Raw genomic sequence first — 20,495 nt, forward strand, 5'->3', positions numbered from 1 at the left:
CAAATGTTCAGGTCAAAAGTTAACATTAAGTTACAACCAGGTCAAAAGTTAACATTAAGTTACAACAAGGTCAAAAGTTAACATCAAGTTACAACCAGATTAAAAGTAAATATTAAGTTACAACAAGGTCAAAAGTAAATATTAAATTACAACAAGGTCAACAGTAAATATTAAATTACAACCAGGTCAAAAGTTAACATTAAGTTACAACCAGGTCAAAAGTAAATATTGAATTACAACCAGGTCAAACGTTAACATTAAGTTACACCCAGGTCAAAAGTTAACATTAAATTACAGTAAGGTCAAAAGTAAATATTAAATTGCAACCAGTTCAAAAGTTAACATTAAGGCACAACTAGGTCAAAAGTTAACATTAAGCTACAACCAGGTCAAAAGTTAACATCAAGTTACAACCAGGTCAAAAGTTAACATTAAGTTACAACAAGGTGAAAAGTAAATATTAAATTACAACCAGGTCAAAAGTAAATATTAAATTACAACCAGGCCAAAATAAGTATTAAATTACAAACAGGTCCAAAATAAGTATAGAATTACAACCAGGTCAAAAGCAAATATTTAAAACAGAATGTGTTGCCTATTATTAATAACGTATGACATAATAACTAAATATGAGAATCAAGCACATCTTGCACCTGAAGATGTGTAAAACGTTGTTTTAGTTGTTGATCAAATACACCAAGTGGTTTGTTGTATTGTTTCTTGTCTGTATCCTGTACAGGTGTAGATTCGTGTGTAACTAATATCTTGTCTGTAATTCTATGTTTTAAGAATACTTGTCGGTATCCTGTACAGGTGTAGATTCATGTGTAACTAATATCTTGTCTGTAATTCTATGTTTTAAGAATACTTGTCGGTATCCTGTACAGGTGTAGATTCATGTGTAACTAATATCTTGTCTGTAATTCTATGTTTTAAGAATACTTGTCGGTATCCTGTACAGGTGTAGATTCATGTGTAACTAATATCTTGTCTGTAATTCTATGTTTTAAGAATACTTGCATTGTATGATGGAATGCTTTACTATTAATAGCTAACACCAACACACCGAGATAGTTGATCAATAAGGTAAATCAGTTATGATATCTAAAAAAAGACAGTTGTATAATATGGAAGTAAAAGACTGATGCTATATATTCACATTTCTAAGATAGTATTTATGTGAAGTGTATCGATATGCACGCTTATTCAATACAATGTAGTTTTCGTTTGCGTGATGAAACGGATCAGGAGTTAATCTCCAGTCAGTGCTGTCAGTGGCTCACCTCCCTGTTATTCTTATGTTTGATCATGCATTTATTTAAATGTACAATTCAGCTGTGACCTTATTGGAAACATAAACCACTTAACGTGCCTAAACTGTTGATGAAATACAGATAGATTCTCTACCATAATGACTTCTATCACTCATATACCATATGTAATATTGTAACGTAATACAGACAGACTCTCTACCATAATGACTGATATCACTCATATACCAAATGTAATATTGTAACGTAATACAGACAGATTATCTACCATAATGACTGATATCACTCATATACCAAATGTAATATTGTAACGTAATACAGACAGATTCTCTACCATAATGACTGATATCACTCATATACCAAATGTAATATTGTAACGTAATACAGACAGATTCTCTACCATAATGACTGATATCACTCATATACTATATGTAATATTGTAACGTAATACAGATAGATTCTCTACCATAATGACTGATATCACTCATATACTATATGTAATATTGTAACGTAATACAGATAGGTCATCTACCATAATGACTGCTATCACTCATATACCATATGTAATATTGTAACGTAATACAGATATATTCTCTACCATAATGACTGATATTTGGACATGACTCACTGTTGAATTATTGACAAACTATACCATATGTAATATTGTAACGTTTGGCGATGATACACCGGGACCTACGTCTTTATAACAAAGATCCTTAAACCGAATCCAATATCAAGCCATCTAAGGTTTACTTATATAATAAATATATTAACATTATTATCTCAGAGACAAATGCATGTAATCATTCTTTGATACAAATGCATGGTTGTGACGTATGCGTTTAGTTGGTATATACTGCGAACGGTCTTTAAAAACATTAATATGGAACAAATGTTATGCATGCGTCTATTTCCCAGGTTTCTCAAAAATCAATGTGCTATTTCTTGAGTATCGGTAGCGTGTGCCATCAAACTCAAATTACCACTCGACCTTCTTTATCATGTCAAATCCTTCATCGTGGCTCCAGGGCCATGACGATCTTATTTGGTAACTAGGAATAGGCAAATTACTAGCGTAAACCAACAGACAACCGTGTTTATAGCGGCTATTTTAATATACAACGTATATAGCAGTTATTTAATATACAATGTTTTAGCAGTCATTTTAGTTATAAAATGTTTAGCAGTCATTTTAGTTATAAAATGTATGTAGCAGTTATGTTAGTTATACAATGTATATAGCAGTTATGTTAGTTATAAATTGTATATAGCAGTTATGTTAGTTAAACATACGATGTATGTATCAGTTATGTTAATATATATAGCAGTTATGTTAGTTATACAATGTATGTAGCAGTTATGTTAGTTATATACTGTATATAGCTGTAATGTTAGTTATACAATGTATATAGCAGTTACGTTAGTTATACAATGTATGTAGCAGTTATGTTAGTTATACAAAGTATATAGCAGTTATGTTTGTGATACAATGGGTATAGCAGTTATGTTGGCTATACAATTCATATAGCAGTTATGTTTCTGATACAATGTGTATATCAGTTATGTTAGCTATACAATGCATATAGCAGTTATGTTAGTTATACAATGTATATAGCAGTTATGTTAGTTATATAATGTATGTAGCAGTTATGTTAGCTATACAATGTATATAGCAGTTATGTTAGTTATACAATGTATATAGCAGTTATGTTAGTTATATAATGTAAATAGCAGTTATTTTGGTTATACAATGTATATAGCAGTTATGTTAGTTATACAATGTATATAGCAGTTATGTTAGTTATACAATGTATGTAGCAGTTATGTTAGTTATACAATGTTTGTAGCAGTTATGTTAGTTATATAATGTATGTATCAGTTATGTTAGTTATAAAATGTATGTGGCAGTTATGTTGGTTATACAATGTATATAGCAGTTATGTTTGTGATACAATGTGTATAGCAGTTATGTTAGTTATACAATGTATATAGCAGTTACGTTAGTTATACAAAGTATATAGCAGTTATGTTAGTTATACAATGTATGTAGCAGTTATGTTGGTTATACAATGTATATAGCAGTTATGTTTGTGATACAATGTGTATAGCAGTTATGTTAGCTATACAATGCATATAGCAGTTATGTTACTTATACAATGTATATAGCAGTTATGTTAGCTATGCAATGTATGTAGCAGTTATGTTAGTTATACAATGTATATAGCAGTTATGTTAGTTATACAATGTATATAGCAGTTATGTTAGTTATATAATGTATATAGCAGTTATGTAAGTTAAAAAATGTATACAGCAGTTATGTTAGTTATACAATGTATATAGTAGTTATTTTAGTTATACAATGTAGATAGCAGTTATGTTAGTTATACAATGTATGTAGCAGTTATGTTAGTTATAAAATGTATATAGCAGTTATGTTAGTTATACAATGTATGTGGCAGTTATGTTAGTTATACAATGTTTATAGCAGTTACGTTAGTTATACAATGTATGTAGCAGTTATGTTAGTTATACAATGTATATAGCAGTTATGTTAGTTATACAATGTATATAGCAGTTATTTTAGTTATACAATGCATATAGCAGTTATGTTAGTTATACACTGTATGTAGCAGTTATGTTAGTTATACAATGTATATAGCAGTTATTTTAGCTATACAATGTATGTAGCAGTTATGTTTGTGATACAATGTATATAGCAGTTATGTTAGTTATACAATGTATGTAGCAGTAATGTATGTTATACAATGCATATATCAGTTATATTTGCTATATAATGTATATAGCAGTTACGTTAGTTCTACAATGTATGTAGCAGTTATGTTAGTGATACAATATATATAGCAGTTATGTTAGTTATACAATGTATGTAGCAGTTATGTTAGTTATACAATGTATATAGCAGTTACGTTAGTTATACAAAGTATATAGGAGTTATGTTAGTTATATAATGTATATAGCAGTTATGTTAGTTATAAAATGTATATAGCAGTTATGTTAGTTATACAATGTATATTGCAGTTATGTTATTTATACAATGTACATAGCAGTTATGTTAGTTATACAATGCATATAGCAGTTATGTTAGTTATACAATGTATGTAGCAGTTATGTAAGTTATAAAATGTATACAGCAGTTATGTTAGTTATACAATGTATGTAGCAGTTATGTTTGTGATACAATGTATATAACAGTTATGTTAGTTATACAATGTTTATAGCAGTTATGTTAGTTGTACAATGTATATAGCAGTTATATTAGTTATATAATTATATAGCAGTTACGTTAGTTTTACAATATATGTAGCAGTTATGTAAGTGATACAATATATATAGCAGTTATGTCAGTTATACAATGTATATAGCAGTTACGTTAGTTATACAAAGTATATAGCAGTTATGTTAGTTATATAATGTATATAGCAGTTATGATAGTTATAAAATGTATATAGCAGTTATGTTAGCTATACAATGCATATAGCAGTTATGTTAGTTACACAATGTATGTAGCAGTTATGTTAGTTATACAATGTATATAGCAGTTATGTAAGTTATAAAATGTATATAGCAGTTATGTTAGCTATACAATGCATATAGCAGTTATGTTAGTTACACAATGTATGTAGCAGTTATGTTAGTTATACAATGTATATAGCAGTTATGTAAGTTATAAAATGTATACAGCAGTTATGTTAGTTATACAATGTATGTAGCAGTTATGTTAGTTATACAATGTATATAGCAGTTATGTAAGTTATAAAATGTATATAGCAGTTATGTTAGTTATATAATGTATATAGCAGTTATGTAAGTTATAAAATGTATACAGCAGTTATGTTAGTTATACAATGTTTATAGCAGTTACGTTAGTTATATAATGTATGTAGCAGTTATGTTAGTTATACAATGTATATAGCAGTTATGTTAGCTATGCAATGTATGTAGCAGTTATGTTAGTTATACAATGTATATAGCAGTTATGTTAGTTATACAATGTATATAGCAGTTATGTTAGTTATATAATGTATATAGCAGTTATGTTAGTTATACAATGTAGATAGCAGCTATGTTAGTTATACAATGTATGTAGTAGTTATGTTAGTTATATAATGTATGTAGCAGTTATGTTAGTTATAAAATGTATATAGCAGTTATGTTAGTTATATAATGTATATGGTAGTTATTTTAGTTATACAATGTAGATAGCAGCTATGTTAGTTATACAATGTATGTAGTAGTTATGTTAGTTATATAATGTATGTAGCAGTTATGTTAGTTATAAAATGTATATAGCAGTTATGTTAGTTATATAATGTATATGGTAGTTATTTTAGTTATACAATGTAGATAGCAGTTATGTTAGTTATACAATGTTTGTAGCAGTTATGTTAGTTATACAATGTATATAGCTGTTATGTTAGTTATAAAATGTATATGGTAGTTATTTTAGTTATACAATGTAGATAGCAGTTATGTTAGTTATACAATGTTTGTAGCAGTTATGTTAGTTATTCAATCTATGTAGCAGTTATGTTAGTTATAAAATGCATATAGCAGTTATGTTAGTTATACAATGTATGTAGCAGTTATGTTAGTTATACAATGTATAAAGCAGTTATGTTAGTTATACAATGTATATAGCAGTTATGTTAGTTATACAATGTATGTAGCAGTTATGTTAGTTATACAATGTATAAAGCAGTTATGTTAGTTATACAATGTATATAGCAGTTATGTTAGTGATACAATATATATAGCAGTTATGTTAGGTATATAATGTATATAGCAGTTATGTTAGTTCTACAATGTATATAGCATTTATGTTAGGTATACCATGTATATAGCAGTTATTTCAATATACAGAATTTGTAGCAGTTTTTTACTTAACCATGTTTATATCAAATATTTTAGTATACAGTGTATACAGTTATTTTCTCATATAATGTTCGTTAAAGTAATTTTTTAATATTTTTTTTTAATTGCATAGAAGTGCAGTTGATGACTGATGGTAAGTTCCCATCACAATTTATAAATAGTAAATGTTTTCTAAGATAGTTTATTTTGTGTATTACAGCCGTCCCTAAAGGTAAAAAGGGACCGAAGCCGTTCAAACCGCAGTCACAAGATTATGCTGACTTTGGCGTGGATTACACGAAAATCAAGAAACAACCCGAGCCTGCAAGGTTCCAGCCATCGGCACCACCAGCGCCACCCCCAGTACAGTCCAGACCAGTCAACTACAGCGGGGACAATATGGGTGGTTATGATAGGCCACCAGCGTGGTCCAGCTCTCTGAGATCGTCAAATGTCTCTAAGCCTTGGGAACTTGAACAACAGGACTCCTTCATGCCTGTCCAAAACACTCCTCAGCGAGGAGGCCCGCCCTCCGTCAGTCCCAAACCGACGTCGCCCAGACCCCCTGCACAGGCTCCGGTCCAGAGACAGATCCCTATAAGGTCGGTGCCTAATGGCGCACCCCATGGTGACGCTGGGGATGCCAAGGTGGTTCACTTACAGTACAATTCGCCCATGGGCTTGTATTCCGGGGCCAATATAAAGGACACATATACAGGTCAAACACAAGGTCGATATCCGTAAGTTAAGACTGAGGTGGAGACAAGCCGCCAGGGCATGCCACCATACCTGTAGCGGCGGATCCACATAATCCACTTAGTCCATGATAGCAGCCACCGTCCTTTATAGAAAGGGGCGTCGCCACAATGACATATTACAGTAACGTCTAGCACAAACATGCAAGAAGTACTGTGATTGGAGGATTTGTGGGAATACTCCTTCTTCCTGTCGTAGTTTGTAACGCATGTGCATTGAGCTCGGTAGATGCGAATTGAGGTTCAATCTAAACAAAATGATATGCTTTCAATTATTCAAATCTCTCATATAGCAATACAAGCATAAAATCAAAGAAATCCTTTTCATTATGTTATACATCAGAAAATACTATTTACATAGTGTTTACCTTGTCACGTGCATGTTAAACATCATTGTAACAAGACAACAGAAGCCTGCAGCTTTTTCTACAGTATGCAATAACATTTATGAATGAAGAATGAACTGAAGTTATAGCTAGGAAATCAAATTATATAAAACAGTAACACATGTATTGTGATGATAATATTGCGTCAGCTTTCCATCATCATGAATGATGTTGGATTTTTGTTATTTCCAAACATTAATGGGTGTAAATAGAACACATTAACGAAAATTCTGATAACAGAAGAAATGTAATTTGGTTTAAAAGGGGAACTAAATAAAGACAGATACACTTGTTTTGTGGGCGACTGTACGACGTAGGTTGGCTATCATGGACTGGTGGTGTGACGTCACGCAGGACCCTGTAATGGTAGAGTAGACTCTGACTAGTATCCGCGTTAACAGCATGACCTCTGAACCTTGTCCACCACCACCACCACGTTTGTACCTGTGATTAGTGTTAACTGCTAGACCCCGGTGGCGCGTTACTGGCATGTTCCCAATCTGTAGGATAGGTAGTGCATGAATATAAAGTCAAATGTCTGTAGTGTTAGTAGGGAGTAGGGTTAGGGGTGTCAAAGTGCGTGTATAAGGAATTTTCACTGTCGAATACTGAGTTACAATCAGGTGTTTGTGTTATCTTATTTTAGTGGAAGTAAATATAATTGAATTTCAGTTTGAATTCCGTTGCGTTTCTTTTGTGGTGCTAGACTAGAAATTGAGTGTTATTTCTGCTTTATCAAGATTTGTGTCGGCTGATCGAGCGATTTTGTTTTGTTGTTTAAAATGCATTATCGATGAACACAGGGAAAATATTAAAACAAACAAAGAAAGGTAACTCTATTTTGTAGAGGTCCAAAATACAAATTGGGAGCATGCCAGGTACACCTACAAAGTGTTTCCAAATACAGAGAAGGTTGAAAGCCTGGTTAGAAAGCAGGTCCTTTATGTCGTAATATTACTCAAAGGGATAGATATAACACGTTCTAGTCACTGTTCCCCCACATAGCTCTCGACCCCTCCCTAGATATAACACGTTCTAGTCACTGTTTCCCCACATAGCTCTCGACCCCTCCCTAGATATAATACGTTCTATACACTGTTCACCCACATAGCTCTCGACCCATCCCTAGATATAACACGTTCTATACACTGTATACCCACATAGCTCTCGGCCCCTCCCTAGATATAGTACGTTCTATACACTGTTTACCCACATAGCTATCGACCCCTCCCTAGATATAACACGTTCTAGACACTGTGTCCCCACATAGCTCTCGGCCCCTCCCGAGACATTTTTCACGCCCATTAATGAATTAAATGGACACGAATGTATACTATTGGCATTAATATTAACAGGTATGCTTTCCGATCAACGGTAAGTATATGATCGGTTTCACCTATACCACTGCATTGTGTATAACGTAAGAATGATTATATATATATAAGTTATTAACATATTATTTAGGATAATGGTCAGGTTAACACAATAGAAGGAAAAATACAGTGCATGACATGAGATATAATGTATTAAGGTAAGTTCATAACATCTGTTGATTCAATTAGGTATTATAACTAAGTATGAACACCTGCTATGTTTTGTCATTTTTCAATATGTTTTGCATTATTGATATTGATTACAATGTATTGCAAACTTTAAATATATATAGAAGTATTATTATCTCAAAACATTCCATAAAAGTTCAATTAGTACATGTTAACCCATTCTTGAGAAAAGATGGATAACGATTCATTAAAACCATACCAAACAATGTCAGACATTTTAACGCTAAATAGTAACTAATGTTTGTGCTGACAGGATGTCTTCCACTGCCACACCCTCTGGGCCTACTCCAGCCAATACCAAGACTGGAGACAGGGACTGGAGCGAGTCACACGTTTATCGTATGCTGCATGATCGGAACCCAGCGTCACACGCTGCCCCCGCGGTGAATACCAAGCCTCCGCCACCTCCGGTGGCTTACAAGCCAGTGCATCAACCGCCGGCTCCACCTGCACAAAAGCAGTATCAACAAGCTCCACAGAACAACTACGGCTTTGACGATAGCTACGGAACCTCGGACTTTTAGATGCTAAATATGTGACGGTATAATTAATTACGGAACCTCGGACTTTTAGGTGCTAAATCTGAGACAAGATGATAAACCGACTTATATTTTGTGGTGTAGCGATGAAATAGTGAGAAGTTCTTGGTCAGTGACGGATACAGAAATTGTATTGGGAAGGGATGAGATGATGGTACATTAATTGTGCAATTCAAATATTCATATGTATTTGTAAATTCTTAAAGGCCATCCTTGTCCCGGCTGCCTTGACCCATTGCTTTGGAGCGAAACATTTCTCATTATTCTTAGATTCATGCAAAGCTTTGAGTTTTGAGGTGTGTAGTGGCATATTCGGTCTATTTTGAGAAAAACAAACTTTTGAATTTTCTTCCGAGAACTTTTGAATAAGAAACTTGTCATGGTGCTGAATTGGTGTTAGACAATGAAGCTATAATTGTAATTAATCCCTTTGTGTTGTGGAGCGGAACAAACGATGTTTCGTCTTCTGATGTCCATCCACGGTACAAAGGAAGATGTCTTCCAATGACAGGAAGATCGTCAGATTTGTAAAAACGTCGTGAAAACGATCAGATTTCGAAGACATTGGTTAATATATGTCAGCTATGTCGTTAAGGTCGGACATCGAGAAAATGTGCAATACAATATTTATTATACATGTTGTTGTGTGACGACTAGTTGCACGCTTTCTGTGATTGTACTATATTTAGGGTCGTTACCTAGACAAGTTTACCTGTGTTAGTTAATGATGTGACGGCATTCTATGATCTGACATAAGTAGTTAGCGGCCAATTTTCATACTAACATATGGTGAGTTGGTCCGTAAATGTGATGTAACAGTTCTGATTGGACGGTTTTTGTATGATTCGCTTTCGTGTGCTCTTGTAGCCTTTTCCTCTTTCCTGGAATGTTCATATTAAAGTTTATGCCTTAAATTAAGATTGTGCAATAAAACATTTTTATTTGTAAATGTGACTTATTAACAGATCTTTTACACGTTTAATTTATATATATATATATATATTTATATCGAGATGCAAAAGGGATATATCATACACGGCAGACATTGATGAGCTAAGATGCATTGTCCTGTACAGTGAACGTACAATAAAGTGGTCTCTCATTTACGGCCTTATCTTTGTTGTTTTTTTGATCTGAATATAATAACAAATTAAACAAAACTACCGAAATATAAGAACGGACATTGGACTATTGCACCTTGTAATGGTTGCTGTTCGTTATTTGGGGGGAAAAGGGTTAAAAATTGGGAAAAAATCAACAACGAAAGCAAAGGTTTACTAAATCTTTATCGCTAATATGATCACAGATATTTGGAAATAACAGAGAAAGTTAAGTGTACTTTACACATTGGTTACAATTTTTGATTTAGTAAATATTCAACATGATATAAAGATAACAAAATGTATAAGATACACGTAAGAGAAAAACAACTGTTCATAAACATTAATGTTAATCCGTCAACATTAACTCATGTCAACGAAAACATTAACCACAGAACTGTAGGTGAATATCTGTCAACATAAGAAACAACAGCTGATGAGACGTATTCCTGGTCTCTGGAGGTTTACACAGCTAGGTATCCCTACACCAATCAACAGAATGGTTATGCAAATTAAGCGCTACAGGTTAAAAGAGTAGTAGCTTGATGACCCTTTTTTCATTTTCTAAAGCCTGTCAGGGTTACTGCAAAAATATGTTAACTTAATAGTTGTTAACGTTTACATTATGCAAAGGTTTGTTAAAACATTAACACTTATATAGACACATATCTGATGTTAGTTATTACAACCAATTATCTATATATTCACGAAAGTTGAAACCTCACAACCACACTGATCCCCTTGGCATTTTGCTGTTTCACAATCTTTAGGTGAATGGCTTGATGTTAAAGGAAACCGTCAAGAAATCGTTAAGATAAAACCATTCTACTGACTAGTTGTAAAACAGTAAAATGCATTGTGGATCAGTCTTCCTGTAATTTTAAATTTACGTATATTTTCCGGTCAAAATAAAACATAAATCATTAATAAGGGGACAACCCTACTGTGATAGTAGTAGTTTTCTCATTCAAATACATTGTATATACAAAGATAGTTTAGAAATGGTTCAGTTAGACCCACAGAGGGAGATACCAGTAGGCAGATAGACGGACTTGTATGCATAGTTGTGACCCTAATATCCTATAGTGAGTCGGGGACATTCAAAGGTTTTCCAACAGAAAATATTGATGAATAGGCTGACATCAAAACACTTGGTTTGAAAAAGGAAGCGTAGGACGTCTTCAATTTTCAAAAAGGCCCGTAGTGGTCTTTAGGGGGTCACCAAAAGATTGAAAGTGATCACAGCATTTCGTCCGACAATTGTGTGTATACTAATTGTACGGGGAGTAAAGGTGAGCCAGTACATATTGCTGTACAGACTGGATACGGTCACGTTAATGAACGACAATTGTATTTCATTATAGTAATAATCCACTGAAAACCAAAGAATAGGCAGATACTTTCTACGGTCATTGGGGATTAGAACAGGAAAGGGTTTATAGATGAAAAAGACCAAAACAAATGAATTAAAAATAATAATAAAAATGTTGAGAGAACACAATGAAAAGCAATACCGCAAACAATACGTTTTGCAACATTTTAAGGTTTTAAACTGATTTTTTTTTTAAATGATGAAACAAATAAGGCGACAATTTGTCAACTATATTTTGAAGACGAATTTCAAGCATAAAACAAACCAGCTAGTAATAATAAGTCATCTAATACAAAAATACAAGAGGACGACCTTCATGATATAACTGTTGATACGATGGAAATGACACTGGAGGAAAGTATCTATCCAACAATATAGTGGGTAGCGGCCGGCGTGAATATAGTGGTCGTTAAGGTGAGAGGCGACTTATGTAGGAACTGTCATATTCCTGCCATTAATCCATGTTTTTAATGTCCCTTTCAAATTTAGCAGCGGAAGTATCTCTCTTCACTAGATCTGTAAAAGAAATGTGATATAAAATACAATGCATCTCTCTTTACTAGATCTGAACCAGAAAATGTGATACATTACAAAAAATGATATATATTACATGCACAATGTAAATATCTTTACCAGATATGTAGTACAAAATGTAATATATGAAATATTGCATCTCCCTTTCAGATCACTATCAAAACCTGTGACATGTTACACAATAAATTTAGCTGTATTCTCATTCAAACAAATGAGAATCGTCCTTAACAGTTATTTCTTTACCTCTCGCTCCTCTTTGCCTTGATACTATTCAGGAAATAGTTTAAACAATTTAATCTGTTATCTGTTCTATGCAAACATATTCATTACGAGTATTTTAATTGTCAGAAGATTAATCCTGAAATGGCAACATAACAACAGGTTGTATCTGCTCGACAGTCGTTAAAGACTGCGGTCGTAAAGGAGGCCAAATCAGAATACACCGGCATACAAACTTCCATGTCAAAGTGCTTATCTTGTTCATTCGGAAAACAATCAACGGAGAGAGAGATTGAGGTGGCAAAATAAACAGTCATAAACATTTGGAGCAAACTTCGTCTAATCCGATATCAGGCCTTGGCAGCAAAATGGAAGTTGTGACGAGTTTGGAGTAGATTGATACAACAACATAATACAACTTCGATTGTAATCGGATAATACCTAAATTTCGACCAATCAGAAAGCAGTGAACGGAGGCTATCTCGTCCAAAATGTAAATTGAAATTGAGATCGAGTCTGAGGTGGATAATTACACAAACAAAATGTATATACCAAAACTTGATTTAAATAAGAGAATAACTAAATTCCGACCAATCAGATGTCAGTCTTCGTTTGGAGGATTTAAGTATATGTCAGATAAATAACATACGTACCAAGCACTGCCTACAACACTATGCTAGATAATGTTGGATCTCACTATGGGGCATACATTTGATGGATACTTACGGGACGCAGGGATCACTTCGATCGTGTAAGGAGCAAGGATCTTCCGTGTATAAAGTGTACATCCGGTTGTGGCCATGTTCTGGATGAAACCTTCCACGACCGCAGCCACTGGCTTAATGCTGACAGCGTTTCTGACGTAGATAACCACCACGGTGACGTCATGGTTGTACATCATCACTGTCTGTTTTAGAAATCAAAAACGCAGTGTTATAGATAGATAGATAGATAGATATACATATTTCTTTATTTCCTCTAGGTAAAGAGATTACAACTATTGCATTAATTAATACATTATATTAGACCATATTACATGTCGATAAGTAAAGAGAAAACAGCACAGATCATTTGCTTCAACACGGCAAGTTTCACATTTAGTTAAATTGTTAGCAACTACTGAGTATTGACCTCTTATATAAACATTTAAGAAGCACTCTCACATGGATAAGTTTAAACACTGGGTTTGATATTTCATTTACATAAGATATTTGTACGCTAATTTGATATTTATGAACTATATTTATCATTTACAATCGAATCTTGTTCAATTCTGTCAAGAGTAGAATACCAGTTCAGGAACGTGTACCTCTAGTTTGGGTTCCATATCAACCATCATTTGTTTTAGATCAGGAAGTATATCCATCATAAAATGCTCATCATTCAGTCCTAGTAAGTTTCTATTACCTAAAATAACACAGAACTGTTGATCGTCCTCCATATGTGGGAAATGCACGTGCCCTGTCATCTCGAGTATATTTACTATACTGTCAAGTAATCTGTCCCTACTTTGAAAAAGACTTTGACATTCGCTTACAAAGTGGACGCCAATATCATTTGTTTGTTTTTCCTATAATTTACATTTATCAATATTCTCTCATATGTAAAAAACAGCTCGATCAGTTCAAGAAATTTCCACATAAACGTTGGGTATTTTAACCCAAGAGTTAATAAGAGCGTAGCTCTCGGGCGCCGAAGGCGCCCGAGCGAAGCTCTTTAATGGTAAAACATGCGTGCGTAAACAGAGCTGCTTCTCCTTTCTACACCTTGCCTTTGCGCTTTTTTCGTCCGGAAGTAGCCCTCCAGTGGGGAAACAGGAAGTGACTTCTAGCCAATGAAAAGGGAGAAAAACAGGAATTCCGACTGACGTCATATTTCTATATTCTATTTCTGTTACGCGCGAAAACGGAACTCTCATTTGCTATACAAGAATGTAAAATATTACTACTTAAATATCGAGGCACCAGGGATTTCTCCGATTTCTTGTGCGCACACTTCCGGTAGATTATTTACATATGTTACGGAAGATGACAGACACGGTGGCTGCGTTAAAACTTGTGTCATGTAGTATGTAGTAATTTAAAGTACATGTATGTTATAGTGTGATAGCTGCAGAAACAGACGATTAGTTCAGTCATTTCTTTCCCGTTTCTTTGGCTTGTAATCGTGCTAAATGTTGGCCAGGTTCAGGCGTGTGGGACAAGGGGTGCATACTAATCTGCTAACCGGCAATTCATGTTTTCTGCACTTCAATAATATCAACATGCATTACTATCTTAAGAATGTTATGACACATTTTCTTAAGCATGATCACAGGGGCCTGTGGTATGATGCAGTTCTATGGGAACACTCGGAAGAAAGAAAAACATGCTGAGCATGTACAGCAAAGATTTCAAGGTATGTAAACATTAAGAAAAATTGGTGTTATTTTTATTATAGATCTATAATGAGATTAATGACCAAATGCTTAAAAAATCAAACCATGAAAAAATACAACATTATAAAATAAAATTTAGATTTACCTACTTGTGTGTCTCAGAATATTTTTATATTGTGTTAAGAGTTCAATTTTTTCCTTGTTGTATCAGGTATGCAGATGAAGTCACTGTGGGATGACCACATCCTTATATGTTACAAGTGTAAGAGATGACTTTTTCTTCTATAAACTTTCCTGGCAGAGACACATATACATCCACCCAACTGAAATTCCCCTGAGTGTGTCAGTAAGTAAGACTACATTTAATGCAATTAAGTTATAAATGTTATAATATTATAATCCAATTACGCTCCAGTCAATTAATTAGGTCATTATCAATTTTTTCGATGGATAATAATTATTCAAATATTGGAATTATTTCAATTTGAAATGTTATATTTGTGAAATTCTGAAATTATGTATGAACCTTGCCAAATAGATTCCCTATTTACTTGATTCACTGTGCCATTATTTGAAACAAAACTATTCGCTTAACTTAAGGTGTCCCTATTTTATATTTTTCCAAATAAAAAAAATGTCTCCACCCATTTTTCATGTTTTCAGATGTACAATTTCATTTTCACAAATTTGCCTGCAAGTTAATTTTAATACATTCTACTAGCCCAACCTATGATTTCATAGTAAATATTAAACGTTTTCCCTAGACCAAATTGATATTAAATCTACTAGCCCAAGTGTTGAAGCAGTTGATATGTACAGTATTACACACCCCTGACAGATAAATGCAATATATATATATATTAAATACTGTCATAATATTGTACTTAACAACCAACCTAGTCAACTCCTTTCCAGAGCTCATTTGTCCCTGCCTTTTTACCAGTATATTTCACATGGTATATTATGCATGTACATTAATTATATATGACCTTATCATTTCATTCTCATCATAATGAACAAACTGGTGTTATACAATGATGTTTCCTGTGATTGGTTTATTATTTGTTGTGATGCTGTTTTTTTTATCAAACAGTTAAACAGAAAGTAGATGCCACTCAGAAACAACATTCAGAAGACTATGGCATCAGTGTCTTCCCCACATTCAGTATGACATGCAGGACAGATTCTGACAGAATGGAAATCTATTAGGAATTGCATACAGAAGGTAATAAAATTGAATTGGGTACAATATGTACAGCATTGATTTGCTTAAAGGTTGATTACAGCAGTGTTACCTTACTTTAAAATTCTGCCTATAACCTATATTACTTTACCAGTGCAGATACAACCCCCAAACACCAACCATTCAACTGCATAATGTGTTTGCAGACACATAGTTTCCTATACACTGGTAAGCAGGTGAATCCACTAGCAAACAGAAGACCTAGCAAGCTTTGCCAATGATCAATACATTGGATCTTTCTTTAAAGCAGGGATATATATTCCTCATAAATACAATATTTAGTTGCTCGAAATATATGTCTCTGCTTTAAAAACATTTTGGACTTTAATATCCTGAAACTGGTTAGATGTACTATTTGAATTGCTTCTTTACCTCCAATCCTGACAAAATACACTGACTGTATGTATTAAATTTGTTAATACCTTTTTGAGTGTGTGCCTTGCAGGGAGGGGGTTGTTGCATAGGTTGAGATGGGGTCATCTTCCCCCTGAACTCAATCGTTTCTGATTGTTCAATGGTTTTTCTTTTACATCCAATGAATGTGTAAAGGCGGATTGGTCGAGTGGTTAACACTCCGCCTTCCAAGCAGGCGGCCGGGGTTCGATCCCCGTAGTCGCCGTACGCATGGAATATTAGAGAAAGTGTTTTTCTCCTGCCCACACAACTCCAACAACCCAGGTGGAGTATAAAATGGTCTGGGGTGTGTGTTGCGGTACCTGTGCTGTAGCATTCAAGTGAGGTGGCACTATAAATGATACCGTTGGAAGCACGGTCCCACTACAAACAGAACACAATACATCTCTAGCACACACACAGGCATACACACATAGGGAGATATTAGCCAGGTGGCATANTTTATATTGTGTTACATAGATGATCACCAAACCTTGTTTGTACCAGGCTTTTTGCTTTTTAATGCATATATACTTTCTGTTGATATATACACTACATGTAATTAAATGTCATTTCAGGGGTGCTTAAGGTGAAGCCTGCACTTGACGGGGAGGAGATTAATGTGAGACTAGTAATGAGAGTGACAGTCATTCCTGAATGTCTTCCAGTGGGGTTAGAGGCTAAAGGATTGTCACCAAGTTGGCAACATATGCCTGCTACCTCTACAAAAATACTTGCAATAACCTTCCCTGCCTACTTCTAGATGTAATTAATCTCATACTGGTGATCTATCCAAACAAAGGAATGATGACATACTGTGTTTGAAATCTACTTCTTAGGTTAATAGTGCATTTCAGTGACTATTCTATTCAGTCCATTTGTACTGGCGTTAGGACTGTCTTTCTGTGGCTGTACAAGTTTTATAGTTTTTTTTTATCATGTCAAAGTGTTTACTGGATGTAGAGTGTGAGGCTAAAATGTGTAGTGTTAGGCGATGAGTATTAAAATTTTCTTTGGCTAATAAAATGATGGGAAATGAACAAAACAGAACTTGTTATTTATTACCTACAAAAATTCAGAAAAATAGTATTAACTAGTACTAATTGTAACGGATGGCCGTTACAGAAGTCCCCCAACGACCCCTGTTGGACTGAGGCAAAATCAGACAACAGCTTAATTGCGACCAATAAGAGGACTCCATTTTGTTACCATGGCAACTGAGCTGTTCGAAACTGTTACCATTGTGTTTTGTATCCCTTAAAACCCCTATGCACTAATTCTGGGCAAAATCAGACAACAGCTAAATTTCGACCAATCAGAGGACTCCATTTCGTTACCATGGCAACTGATCTGTTCGAAACTGTCACCATCGTTATTCGCATCCCTCAAAACCATTATGTACCAATTCTAGACAGAAGCAGACAACATCTAAATTTCGACCAATCAGAGGCCTCCATTTCGTTACCATTGCAACTGAACTTTTCGAAACTGTTACCATTTTGTTCGGAAATCCTGAAACCCCTATGTACCAATTTTGGGCAGAATCAGAAAACAACTAAATTTCGACCAATCAGAGGCCTCCATTTCGTTACCATGGCAACTGAACTTTTCAAATCTGTTACCATTGTGTTCGGAATCCCTGAAAACCCCTATGTACCAAGTTGGGGCAGAATCAGACAACAGCTAAATTTCGACCAGTCGGAGGCCTCCATTTTCGACTAATCAGAGGCTTCCATTTCGTTAACATGACAACTGAGCTGTTCAAAACTGTTTCCATTGTTTTCGGCAGCCCTGAAAACCCTTATGTACCAATTTTCTACGAAATCAGAGCCAAAAACTCCAAAACCGGAAGTAAGGTTCTGGCGGCCATCTTTGACTTCCGGTCGTGATAAAAATAGCCTGTTGCACACCTAGACACCCTCATGAGTATCTGTGTGAAGTTTCATGATGATACGCTGAATAGTTTCTGAGAAAACCTCTGGACAAGTTCATGGCTGAAGAAGAAGAAGAAGAAAAAAAAGAACACAGAGGAATAAAAACAATAAGTCCCCAAACATTCTGTGCCTGAACAAAATTGCCTGTTTTATTTTCTGAAATTGATGTTTACAATTTTTTGAGAAAAACAATCACTTAATTGAAACGGCAAGATTTTGAAGTTTTTCCATAAATGAAAAATGGCACTGTTAAAACAAATGACCTCATCGACCTTAAATATTTGCATGGGAAAAGTCTGAGGCTAAACATACCACCATTTTCAACTGAAATATAATAGTCAAATACTTATACACAGGTACTTTGTGTACTGTATTGGGTGGTCGGGTGATGAAGTGGATAGCACACTTGCCTTTTACCAAGGCAGCCGGGGTTCGATTACCCAATCGGACATGAAAAGGTATGGGGTCACCTGTCCGACCACGTGGGTTTTCTCTGGGTACTCGGTTTTCTGTCACAGTAAGGCACCCTACTCGCTAATATCCAGGCCAACAAATGTGATTAATATAAGCTGAAATAACATGTTTCATAATTGTTGTAAAATAAATAAAGTTTATATATATTTCCTGTACGATTTTTATCCAAAGTGTCGCAAGAATATACACTTAAGAGAAATAAAAATGGTGATTAATTCAAACAGCCAGGACCTTTTGATTTTCTAGATTTTTATCCCCTGATTTCACCGAAACGGGGATATTAATTTGGGTTTGTCCGTCTGTCTGTCTGTCACGCTTCGTTTCCGTGCAATAACTACAGCAAATATTAACCGATTTTCTTCAAACTTGGTCACAGGGTTAAATGCCTTAAGGGGTCGGCCAAGTTCGAAACTCAATTATTTTCATCAGAGTGTTTTAATCCACAAGGTCTTTTTTTATCAGGGTGTATTACGCCAACAATGTCCTGTTAATCAGAATGTATTACGCCCACAGTGTCCTTTTTATCAGAGTAATTAAACCAACAATGTCCTTTTTATCAGAGTGTATTACGCCCACAATGTCCTTTTTATCAGAGTGTATTACGCCGACTATGTCCTTTTTATCAGAGTTAATTTTGACAACAATGTCCTTTTTATCAGAGTTAATTTTGACAACAATGTCCTTTTTATCAGAGTTAATTTTGACAACAATGTCCTTTTTATCAGAGTTTATTACGACGACAATGTCCTTTTTATCAGAGTGTATTACGCCAAAAATGTCCTTTGTATCAGAGTGAATTATGCCAATAATGTCGTTAATATCAGAGTGTATTACGCCCACAGTGTCCAATGTTTTTTCCGAGTGTATTACGCCCACAATGTCCTTTTTATCAGAGTGTATAAACCCGACAATGTCCTTTTTATCAGAATGTGTTACGCCCAAAAGGTCTTTCTTAATAGAGTGTATTACGCCAACAATGTCCTTTTTATCAGAGTGAATTACACCCACAATGTCATTTTTATCAGAGTGTATTACGCCGACAATGTCCCTTTTATCAGAGTGTATTACGCCCAAAATGTCATTTTTATCAGAGTGTATTACACTCACAATGTCATTTTTATCAGAGTGTATTACGCCGACAATGTCCCTTTTATCAGAGTGTATTACGCCCAAAATGTCATTTTTATCAGAGTGTATTACACTCACAATGTCATTTTTATCAGAGTGTATTACGCCGACAATGTCCCTTTTATCAGAGTGTATTACGCCCAAAATGTCATTTTTATCAGAGTGTATTACACTCACAATGTCATTTTTATCAGAGTGTATTACGCCGACAATGTCCCTTTTATCAGAGTGTATTACGCCCAAAATGTCATTTTTATCAGAGTGTATTACACTCACAATGTCATTTTTATCAGAGTGTATTACGCCGACAATGTCCCTTTTATCAGAGTGTATTAC

The 20,495-nt window shown here is 34.4% G+C and overlaps 2 protein-coding genes across 8 annotated transcripts in view; one reads left to right on the top strand and one right to left on the bottom strand.

The window, feature by feature from the left end:
* The window catches only part of LOC110454680 (extensin-1-like), a 43,479-nt gene extending 32,987 nt beyond the window's left edge, over window positions 1-10,492 (top strand). For all 6 annotated transcript variants that reach the window (XM_021504321.1, XM_021504326.1, XM_021504323.1 and 3 more), the window contains 2 exons: window positions 6,364-6,745; window positions 9,100-10,492. In XM_021504321.1, the coding sequence (XP_021359996.1) occupies window positions 6,364-6,745; window positions 9,100-9,370 (653 nt within the window). In that variant the 3' untranslated portion in view covers window positions 9,371-10,492. The remainder of the gene's footprint in view (window positions 1-6,363; window positions 6,746-9,099) is intronic.
* Window positions 10,493-10,654: 162 nt separating this feature from the next.
* The window catches only part of LOC110454681, a 79,235-nt gene continuing 69,394 nt past the window's right edge, over window positions 10,655-20,495 (bottom strand). For both annotated transcript variants that reach the window (XM_021504327.1, XM_021504328.1), the window contains 2 exons: window positions 13,337-13,517; window positions 10,655-12,373 (listed from right to left, as the gene is read on the bottom strand). In XM_021504327.1, coding sequence (XP_021360002.1) covers window positions 12,312-12,373; window positions 13,337-13,517 — 243 coding nt within the window. In that variant the 3' untranslated portion in view covers window positions 10,655-12,311. The remainder of the gene's footprint in view (window positions 12,374-13,336; window positions 13,518-20,495) is intronic.

The sequence above is a fragment of the Mizuhopecten yessoensis genome, unplaced genomic scaffold (genome assembly GCF_002113885.1).
Source record: "Mizuhopecten yessoensis strain PY_sf001 unplaced genomic scaffold, ASM211388v2 scaffold8015, whole genome shotgun sequence".
Lineage (NCBI taxonomy): Eukaryota > Metazoa > Mollusca > Bivalvia > Pectinida > Pectinidae > Mizuhopecten > Mizuhopecten yessoensis.